General features: G+C 35.7%; 1 protein-coding gene across 10 annotated transcripts in view; it reads right to left on the bottom strand.

Annotated features, from left to right (window-relative positions):
- The window catches only part of DMD (dystrophin), a 2,228,404-nt gene that overhangs the window by 1,444,352 nt on the left and 772,031 nt on the right, over positions 1-12,021 (bottom strand). For all 10 annotated transcript variants that reach the window (XM_061410475.1, XM_061410469.1, XM_061410467.1 and 7 more), the window contains one exon: positions 7,714-7,894. In XM_061410475.1, the coding sequence (XP_061266459.1) occupies positions 7,714-7,894 (181 nt within the window). The remainder of the gene's footprint in view (positions 1-7,713; positions 7,895-12,021) is intronic.

The raw sequence follows: 12,021 nt of genomic DNA, 5'->3' as shown, positions 1-12,021 counted from the left end.
TGTGGAACTAAATACTGTATTTTCTGATACACACACGTCTGTGTCAAGGGGTAAAGAATTCTAACTGAAAAGCAAGGTAAACAGATCTACTTTGAAAATTTAGATTTGTTTTCACATTGTAAAACAGAGTAATCACAATAATGCTGGGATCTCAGAACAGTAGGTTATATATGGAACTTTTTTGATAAAGAATCATAACTATATCTCCCACCAAAAAAATGCTGAAACAAAACTACTCAGAGAAAAGAAAGGTACTTAAATGTCACAGAAATGATAGAAGGGAGAGAAAGAATATAGAACTGTGCTGTCCAATAGGGTAGCCACTAGATACAGATGTCTAGTGAACACTTCAAATGTGCTTAGTCTGAATAGAGATGTTCTACAAGTGCAAAGAGACACCAAATTCTGAAACTTTAGCACAACAATAATGTAGAAATATGCCTATAATTTTAAATTTCTGTTTCTATGTTAAAATGATAATATTTGGATGTATCTGTTCAAAGAAAATGTGCAATTAATTGTTTCTTAATATGACTACTAGGAAATTTTAAATTACATATATGTCTTATATTTCTATTAGGCGGTGCTTACATAGAAGATGGGGAAAGTAATCCATTTGGAGAGAGAAAGAGAATATTTATTAGCAGTCTGGAGAGTGACATCATTTAAAAACATTGACACTTCTGCTGTGAATATGAAATTGACTGCAATTTAAAGTTTCCATCACTTATAAGTAGAAATTACTGATGACTTGTATGAGTTCTGTGTGTATGTGTAGAAGCTAACTGAACCAACAGCACTTCCTACTTCTTTGATATAGCTACTTTGGAAAAACTTTTGAGTTGAAGTTCTCTTTCTTTTTATTCCATATCAAATATACTCCAACTTCTTCCCCATCCCTCATAGCTAAAAGAATGACAGAGAAACAATGTAACCAAAAACGACCTTGTGCAATTCTAAACCTTATTAAATGACATAAACCATGACATAGTACCAGCATTTCTTTAAAATGTGAACACTGGCAGAAGATGCCTGCTGAGAAAGAAAAGGGAACTCACAGTGATTAACATACTATTGTGATGATTAACTAGTATGTTAATCAACAGTGATTAACATACTATTGATATGAACCGTCCTTGGGAAGGAGGTGGGAGGGGGGTTCAGGATGGGGAACACATGTACACTCATGGCTGATTCATGTCAATGTATGGCAAAAACCACTACAGTATTGTCAAGTAATTAGCCTCCAATTAAAACAAATAAATTACTTTTAAAAAAAGACTTAGCAAAACAACACATCACAAGTATGGAAACTTGAATTTCCAAAACCAACATATAAGTTATTTACTTAGTTTGACATCAAAGGTCTTTTGTGATTGGAATCCAATGAACTTTCAGCCGGAAGTCCCATCATCATAAATACCCTATTTATCAAACAAAACCTGTCACTAATGCCAAGTCTTTGTACTTATGCCACTCCTTCTGCTAAAAGTTCCTGCTGCTCACACTTCATTCCCATGAAGGGTCCCAGATGTGTTCTGACACGAGCAAAGCATATGGGTTTCTAGGGATTTTATCCAAGATCACCTCAGAATTTTTTTAAAAGCCATGTCTCCAATGAATCCCCATCCTTATGATGACGTGACCCTTAGGGCATAAAGCAAAGAGGAACTAACGAGCCTCCATCAAGGTGAAAGAGGAGAGTAAAAAAGCTGGCTTAAAACTCAACATTCAGAAAATGAAGATCATGGCACCTGGTCCCATCACTTCATGGCAAATAGATGGGGAAAGAGTGACAGTTTTCTTGGGCTTCAAAATCACTGAAGACAGTGACTGCAGCCATGAAATTAAAAGACGCTTGCTCCTTGGAAAAAAAGCTATGACAAACTTAAATGGTGTATTAAAAAGCAGAGACATCATTTGCTGACAAAGGTCTGTTTAGTAAAAGCTATGGTTTTTCCAGTATTCATGCATGGATGTGAGAGTTGAACTATAAAGAAAGCTGAGCATCAAAGAATTGATGCTTTTGAACTGTGGTGCTGGAGAAGACTCTTACAAGTCCCTTAGACTTCAAGGAAATCAAACCAGTGAATCCTCAAGGAAATCAATCCTGAATATTCATTGGAAGGACTGATACTGAAGCTCCAATATTTTGGCCACCTAATGGGAAGAGCCAACTCATTAGAAAAACCCTGATGCTGGGAAAGATGGAAGGCAGGAGGAGAAGGGGATGACAGAGGACGAGATGTTTAAATGGCATCACCGACTCAATGGGCATGAGTTTGAGCAAGCACAGGGAGATGGTAAAGGACAGGGAAGCCTGGCGTGCTGCAGTTCGTGGGGTCGCAAAGAGCTGGACATGACTGAGCCACTGAACAACAACCAGTAGATCAACTGAAATCTGGATCTTTTCACAATCAGTGCTCTAATAATCACCTGCTGAACAAATTATTCCCTTTCTACATCCATCGCAACTTTCCAAACAAGTCCGTGGGCTTCCCAGGTGGTGCTAGTGATAAAGACTCTGCCTGCCAATGCAGGGGACTTCAGAGATGCTAGTTGGATCCCTGGGTCAGGAAGATCCCCCAGAGGAGGCATGGCAACCCTGTCCAGTATCCTTACCTGGAGAATCCCATGGACAGAACAGCCTGGTGGGCTACAGTCCATAGCATGGCAAAGAGTCAGAACTACTGAAGTAACTTGGCATGCACAACCAACCAAGATGGTGGTAAATATAAATTCTATATTACTGAAATATTTATTATGATATAAGGGAAGTGTTTGTGGAGGGGGTTGCTGCATTTTCCTTCTTTTCCACTTTTTTAAATATTAGCCCTTCTGGTTCATCAAACCTATCTTTAAGAACTCCTGCTAAATAAGTGTTCAAAACATTTTTTATTTTTAATGCTCCATTGGCATTTAGCATATGTTCTCAAGATTCTCAAGGTCAGGGAGCAATTCCTGTATCTCATGGCATGAAGCACATGTTAAGCTTAAATAAATGTGTCCATTATTCACGCTGTTGGTGGTATTGATAAAGACAACAGTATGAAAACAAAAGGACCATTTACAAACAGCTTTTCTTCTTTTCTTTTCTGGACTTGAAAAGCAAAGTGATACAGATTTTGTCTTCCAGAACAAAAGAATCCCTTTCCTATATATAAAAGTAAATAAGGTCAAGTTTCTGATCTGGAGCTGAAAGAGCTAACTCAGGTCAACCTTTATTTCCCTTCCCAGTCTCTGCATCTTAACAGGGAGTAGTAGGGACTAACAACAGAGCTTGAAATTATGGCCATAGGGAGCACTGTTTGCTGGCCATCCTAAACTTTTTTTCTATTATCTCCATAGGAAGCAAAAGTAATTCTCTGTAGTTTTTGGTAAGAGTACTTCCTACTACACGTCCTCATCTGATCAGCACTTCAAGGGCTGCCTGCACTTTTCCTTTATCTACTGTATCACAACTCCAGTCCAAGGTGGTGCCTGTATGGCTACCATTTCCCCTACCTACCTTTTCCCTATCTACCTGCTTCTGCTCTGACCCTTCTTCAATCTTTCAAAAATGTGAATCAGATTACTTAATTTCTTTAATTGAAATTCTTTTAGACATTTCAACACTTCTGAAATATAACCTGAACTTTTTATAGGAGCCTCTAGGGGGTAGCCTGCATGAACTCCATTCTGATTTTATCCTAATCTTTCCATGATTTGCTGGTTTCCTCCTTCCAGACCTCATTTCTGTCTTCTTGGACATGCCAAATACTTCCCTACTTTGGGACATTTGTGTGTATTCCCATTTTTCCTAATATCCTTCCTTTAACTCACTATACAGCTGGTTCCTGCATATCCTTGGGGTTTGACTCAAATGTCATCACCCCAGAATAATATTTTCTAAGTGATTATAATCTATGATAATATAATTTAGATATTCATTTGTTCAGTATCTTTATTCCTATAAGCTCCATTAAGACATAAATCTCCCTCCCAATTTTCTCCACTAAATACCTAGTATCCATTATTTTCATGGCACACACCAAGTGTTCAAAACTATGTATTGAATTAGTGTCCATGGGATTTTCCAGGCAAGAATACTGGAATAGGTTTCTTTTTTTAAATATAAATTTATTTATTTTAATTGCAGGCTAATTACTTTACAATATTGTATTGATTTTGCCATACATCAACATGAATCTACCACGGGTGTACACGTGTTCCCCATCCTGAAACCCCCTCGCACCTCCCTCCCCATCCCATCCCTCTGGGTCATCCCAGTGCACCAACCCCAAGCATCCTGTATCATGCATCGAACCTGGACTGGTGATTCGTTTCACATATGATATTATACATCCTACTCCAGGGGGTTTTCCCGACCCAGGGATCGAACTCACATCTCCTGTGTCTCCTGCATTGCAGGTTGATTCTTAAGCACCACACCATCCAGGAAACCCCAAAGTTTCAACTGTGCAAGAGTTAATTTTAGAGATCTGCTGTACAACACTGATTTACACTTAACACTTTATTTACACTTAAAAGTTTGTTAGGAAGATAAATCTCATATTATGAGTTCTTGTCAATTTTTTTTTTTAAGAAAAGAAAAATATTGTGTCGGCAATCTAGGGTTAAAGAACAAAAGAACACACTTTTAAAGTTTTAGAAAATAAGAAAACACTTGTTTTGTTATAATTAATGCTGCCACTTCCCCAATGGCTGGTAAAAACAACAAAATAATAATTTCCTTGGCATGATTATATCTCTCACAACTGAAAGGAGTTCAAAGCATATTTCAAACTGTGTTTCCATATTTACATTTAAAAGGAACATTTAATTTCTTCTTTGTTATAATAATGGATTACCCTAACAAACTTTTTGCTATTTTCCAAACTCATCTAGGGTAGAAAATGATCTTTCTGGTTTGCAGTTTCTAGAAAAGGCTTTATCAATTGCTTTGGGAGGAAATGCTACCATTTCAGTCTTCTAGCCTTAGGCAACCATTCATTTATTTCTGTCTCTTTAGATCTGCATAGTGTGGACATTTCTAATAAATGTAATCATATAATATATGGTCTTTGGTGAGAGGCTTCTTTCACTTAGCATAATGTTTTTAAGGAAACCATGCTGTAGCATGTATCAATACTTCATTACTTTTCATTACTGAGTATTATTTCATTGTATGGATATACTCTATTTATTTATTCAGTTGATGGGCATATGGGTTGCTTCCATTTTGAGGCTATCATGAATAATGCTGCTATTAATATAGCATTAATATATTCTCCAGTTCTTAAACCATTTCATATATACATCCTTTCCATTATTTGAGCTCTAATGCGTCACTTGTGACATGGGAATAATAATCATATTCTCAAAGAGTTGCCTCTAAGGACTAAGAATGATGATTTATAAGATTTTTGTTTGTAGACTAAAAATTGCTATCAATATAGAGTACATTTAACTTTTAGTATTATTTTTCATATCATTTTTGCCAGGTACCAACCACCAATTTCTCACACCAATTTTCACCATTCAAAGTACACTTAAAAAGTCAAGTTTCTGTTTAACTGTGAGAACACTAGTGAAGAAAAGGAAAGAGGGGATGAAAGTCAAGACAGATTTCCAGGTCTTTGTGGTAGCTCTTATTCACTGAATACTTAATATGTTCAAAGCACCATGTAGTGATACAAGTAATGAGATTTACTCCCTGGAGTCAGTTTAGGGAAAACATACATATGGCAAATTCCTTGAAAATAATTATTAGTTAACAAAGTTAATTGTAATATGACTTGACATGGTGAATTTTTTACTCACCATTTTTATATGTGTACATAATACATATATATAAATTACATAAAATATGTATATAAATTATATAATCTATGTATAACATGATATATGCAACTATAAATTGCATACACAATTTATAATATTAAATACATATACTACATATAAGTTTTGTGTAAATATAAATGACATATAATTAATATATATAATCCATATTTAATTAATGATTATTAAGGAATCAAAACAAGTTTTCCAAATGATTGTATCACAGTGCTAGAGATATTTTGATTACTACAGTGGAAAGGGGAATATTTTATTTAGACAAAAATGGAGTGAAAATATTTGGCAGTTTTTTATAAACTATCACCATATATATGAAAGATAAAGGGAAGATATGATAATATAGATGAATATATTGATAGCTGTATAGATAGAAGTATATATTATTATGTATTTATATTATAGTATCATAATCCAATATGTCACCACACATCAACAGTTTGAATACCTTTAAAAAAAAACAGGAAAAATGTTAAACCTTAATAAGTTTATATAAATTAAAATAAATTTCAGTGGATACGCTCCTTTGCCAACCAGTTACAGTATAACCATCAACATGTACTTGATTTTAAGGGAGGTTTATGGATTTTGTGATAATGAAAATGCATTATTCTTAAATAGATCAATGTTTGAAAATTTAGGACATTCATTCCTTTCCCCAATTGATTTTAGAGAAGCCCAGCAACAAGTACACTGAAATCCACTAGAGGGAGCTGACATGATTGTAAAGTTGTATTCCTTCACTCCCTATCAGTAAAATAAACTCCTCATCAAAAAATGACTTTGAAGGAAAAAAAAAAATTAATCTTTCAATACATGATCTCACCAGGAAATAAAAGGGAAAAAACATTAGAAAGTGAGGAAAGCCCATATATTACACTATACTGATTCTAGAAATGTTATTGTGTGGTAAATTTGTTGCATATTTACAAAGGAAAGCAATTAAAAATGCATGTGTTCCAACAAATTTAAAGTCTCAGTCGAAAACAAATATATTCACTTGTGCTTCTCATAACAACTTTAAGTATAACTTTTAAAAAATATTTTTATCTTAATGCTTTGAAATCTAGTTTTACTCTATACTCCTTTGTGTGTACATATATATACATATGCATATATGTATATGGTGACTCAAAAACCCTTTCGCTGATACTTAAAAGTGCTCAAAAACCTGCTTGTCAAAGGAAATTTTGTCTTCAAAAGTAGGCTGATGAGTAGGGGTATTTGGACTGTGTATTAATATCCTAAGAGCAAATTGGTGAAAGACAAAAGAGACATCCTGAAAAATTTGCTAGTCATATGGTAGGTATTTGCATAACTGCTCCACTCTTACGTTGTATTTTACCAGTAAATGAGAAAAAAGAAGATACGGTATAGTCAGAATGATCCAATAGTAAAATGCAGCCCAAAGAATAATTTGTCCTTGGCTGAGTTTCAGTTGCCACATGTATGCTACAGCTATAATATCTTCATATAAATTGACAGAAGTATTAGCAAGACACCTAGCTAGATATTCTTGTACATGAAGCAAACTGGATTTGATGAAAACCTACTAACAGGGCTTCAACTGATCTTTTATTTCCTTCCATGTTCCAAACATTGGACTGTAAAATTTGCAACTTGCCAAGGAGAAGTTATGCCTATATACAACATATGCTTTATTTGTTTCTCATAGTCATGAAATTATAATGGAGGGGGAGAAATGGAAATCTAACATATCTATTTTCCTACAATTGCATTTCATTACTTGTTACTACAGTTTGTAGGGAGCATGGTTTCTTTGATGGAAATCATTCTTTCATGTCAGTACTTACTCTTTCATAATAAGTAACTAATTAGAAAAATATCAAGTCAGTCATGGTAAGTATTTTTACTTACTTGTCTGTAACTCTTTCTCTCTGGCCTGCATATCAGCAAAGACTTGGTTAAAATGATTTGTAAAGGCCACAAAGTCGGCATCCAGGAACATTGGCCCTTGTCCTTTCTCTTTCAGGGCTATGCTTTGAATTTTTAATCTCTCGATTTGAGGCTGAAGAGCTGACAGCCGGTTGACTTCATCCTGTACCATAATTTAGAGTATTAAATAACACTGTTACTTTGCATACATTACAGTTTTGCAACGTAAAGTATTTAAAGGCAGTGATGCAAGCTTAGTTAAAGGCCCTTATCAAAAAATTGATAACAAACATCCAAGATGGCTCAAGCAAGCCTCCAGCACACGTCATCAATTTGAGAATACCTTGGCTCTTCACTCAACAGGTACCATCGTAAACAACAATTTTTAAATTTCAAAATGACATCATTTAGATCATCATCAGGTATGGATGGATACAGTTGAAAAGTACTATGAATGACCTTACATCTTTTTCATAAATCAAACACAGATGTTCCTTTACAACTCTCATCTCAAAACTGTGCACCTTTGCTTCAAATTCTAAGCTTATCCAATGAACAATTTTCTTCTCTAAATTCATTTGTGTAGAATATAAATTATATATATACATACATATCTATATATGTCCACATATACACTAAATTAAGCCATATATATGCATATATATTAATGTTATATAGATTAAATACATGTATGCAGAATATATATAATCATATATGTACACATATAATTGTAATTTACATATTAATACATATATACACCCGCATACTTGTGTTTATAATTATCTAAGTTTTGTATGGTCTTACTTATTCTGACTTGAATAGGCAATTGCTATCATTTTAATTAGAGGGACTCTTTGCTCTGTTTTACTCTTGTTGTCCTGGCATAATTGTTAATAACACTCCTTTTCACCCTCAAGACTATTCTGATTTGTTTGATCAAGTCACATGGACACTCTGCCAGGCTATCCAGTGTAGTAGTCTCTAGTCAACTGTGACTACTGAGCATCTGAAAAGTAGTTAGTCCAAATTTAGATGTGTTGTCATTGTAAAGGAGAAGGCAATGGCACCCCACTCCAGTACTCTTGCCTGGAAAATCCCATGGATGGAGGAGCCTGGTAGGCTGCAGTCCATGGGGTCGCTAGGAGTCGGACATAACTGTATAACTTTCAAGTAGACAACCTGAGCGACTTCACTTTCCCTTTTCACTTTCATGCATTGGAGAAGGAAATGGCAAGCCACTCCAGTGTTCTTGCCTGGAGAATCCCAGGGACGGGGGAGCCTGGTGCGCTGCCGTCTCTGGGGTCACACAGAGTCGGACACAACTGAAGCGACTTAGCAGTCATTGTAAAACATACACCAGATTTCAGAGTTGGTATGAAAGTACAAACTCACATAGATTTAAATAATTATTAAATCTTAAAATGGTATTTTGATATATCAGGGTAAATATATTATTGAAATTCACTGACTTACCTATTTTTTTCCTATTTCAATGTCATTTCTAGAGCATTTAAAATTACACATGTAGTTCACATTTGTGGCCTGCATTCGATTTCTTCGGAATAGTGCTGTTCTTGATATAAATGTTTTCAAACTCTTTAGTCTCCAATGAAGTTGCAGTTCATAAGTATATGATATATACATAATTTGAACTCAAAGAAATCACAATGTTCTTTTTTAAAGTATTGTTACCATGATTGTTTACTTAGAAATCATAACTATGCTACCTCTAGAAATAGTACTTAAGGATCATTTACCATTCAAAATATAAAAAACAGGATAATTAAAATTCAAAAATTGGATCACAAGCCAACTGAAAATGAAAGTCACTCAGTTGTGTCTGACTCTTTGCGACCCCATGGACTATACAGTCCATGGAATTCTCCAGGAGAGAATACTGGATTGGGTAGACTTTTCCTTCTCCAGCAGATCTTCCTGACCCAGGGATCAAACCGAGGTCTCCTGCATTGCAGGCAGATTCTTTACCAACTGAGCTATTAGGGAAACACAAGCCAATTAGAAGGGAAAATTTATAGAATTATAGTATTTATGAACTAAATATAAATCTCATCTTCCTGGAAATTAAAGTTATATATATATATATATATATATAACTTTATATATATATATAAATATTTGGATGCATGCATACTCTTTTAGAGAAAGTAACATTTGTCCTAGGAATAAATGAGATAAATTTATCACATAGATAATTTTATCTATTTTGAGAAGATATAAAGATAACTTTGACAGAAATTTTGGTATGTGGTTATATCAGTATGAGTTGATTCAGGTAGGTTAATCTCTATCAAATTCTGGTAGGTGAAAATGAAAGACACTTAAATAAATGAGGAGATGACCCCCATCTCTCCCATTCAAATATAAAGCCTCTTGATCAGGTGCGAAAAGGTAGGTGTATATTCATAGACAAAGAATAAGAAAGAGGCAAAAGGTAATACTCTGTGGTTTGGATCATAGAATTGCAGACATTCACTTTGTACGCTAGACTTGCAAATGGTACCGTTGACATCTGCTGTGAAACATTTAATAACCCGATTTACATTTGGCCAGATGGAAGGCCGTCATTCTCCCTGTTTAGGGGGCTATATAAGGAGCCTACAGTATAGCAAAGTATATTCTGCAAAACAAAGGGGACTTTGAAACTAATAAAACATTTGGGCAAATGTTCAGCTGGGACCTTAAAGTTCTGAGAGTAAATTAAAGGAAATATCATTCTGACCTCAAATATTTAACATTTAAAAGATGTTAACAATGATAACAATTACTCATTTCCATAAAAAGGCCTGAGCATGGTTGGTCCTCCATAGTAAGGCATGTTCTCTGAGTTTGTTTATCCTTTAAAATTGTATGTTTACCCTGGAAAAACGTGTATTTTTCTCATGAAAATGTTCACAGATTTCTTCCAATTCCTAAAGTGCTCCCTAACCCTCAACATATCAAGAACAGTTCTGGTAAATATTAGATTCAGAGTTAAATCTGCACCCTACTCCTAAAAAACATCTCCAAATAACAGACTACACTGACAAATAGGAAGGGCTAATCTATTTACCTATCACTAATCACAACGAAATAGTACAATTTTACCTGTTGTGTGAATGATCTTGGGCTGTCCTGCTAAACAGTCTACCTAAGGTGATACCTCAAATTAATGGAAACCAGTGGGGAAGAGAGAAAGAGTAAGGGTAATAAAAGGGATGGAATCGTATAATCAGAATTTGGAATTTTGTGACTGAATGCAGAAAAAAAAAAAGAATTAATTTCACTTAGGATGATTTCTCTAACCCTGAGAGAATAGCTCCCGGTGATCTCCATTCTCTCCTCAGAAAGAGACCAAGGTCCTAGTGTGCCCTAAGAATCATTGCTTTGTCTCCTATGTGAAAATTGAAAGTGTTAGCTGTTAAGCCAGGCTCTTCTGTCCATGAGATTCTCCAAGCAAGAATACTGGAGTGGGTTGCCATTTCCTTTCGATCCCTGGTTTGACTCAGGGATCGAACCCCAGCCTCCTGCATTGCAGGCAGATTCTTTACCATCTGAGCCACCATATGCTTGCATTTTTGCCTTTTTATGCTCAGTATTCACATCGGCCTTATTTCAGTTCTTTGGTCATTATTGCTCCCTCCCACCATGTTTATTCTGCCTGAAGCCTCCTTCCCTGCTGTTCTCCTAATTTCAACTCAAATGTACCTGCTTCAAGAAAGCTGCCCTCAGTGGCTCTATCAAGGTCAGGTTTTCCATGTTAGATATTCTCCCAGAACTCTGTTTAAAACGTTTGTCCCAGTGGTAATTTTATATCTGTTTATTTAATCATTTACTTAATGTCTTCTCATTTACTCTACGACAATGTTATGAGGGTAGGATCAATGAATGCTCACGCAGACCTTCCCAAAACTTAAGTGCCTGCCACTCCAGTAGGTCCTAAAGTAGAACTATCACCCCAGCAGGATTGGAAGGAAGGGCATCAAGCCAGAGAAGATTATTCTCAAACCTTAAATCCAATGGAATCGGCCTTGCTAAATTTTGGACTTGATTAGGATCTATCGAGAAGGCAATGGCACCCCACTCCAGTACTCTTGCCTGGAAAATCCCATGGATGGAGGAGCCTGGTAGGCTGCAGTCCATGGGGTCGCTGAGGGTCAGACACAACTGAGCAACTTCACGTTCACTTTTCACTTTCATGCATTGGAGAAGGAAATGACAACCCACTTCAGTGTTCTTGCCTGGAGAATCCCAGGGACGGCGGAGCCTGGTGGCTGCCGTCTATGGGGTCAC

Source organism: Bos javanicus, chromosome X (genome assembly GCF_032452875.1).
Source record: "Bos javanicus breed banteng chromosome X, ARS-OSU_banteng_1.0, whole genome shotgun sequence".
NCBI classification, from domain to species: Eukaryota; Metazoa; Chordata; class Mammalia; order Artiodactyla; family Bovidae; genus Bos; species Bos javanicus.
The sequence above is the reverse complement of the archived record's forward strand: the minus strand, read 5'-3'. Positions and strand labels throughout refer to the sequence as shown.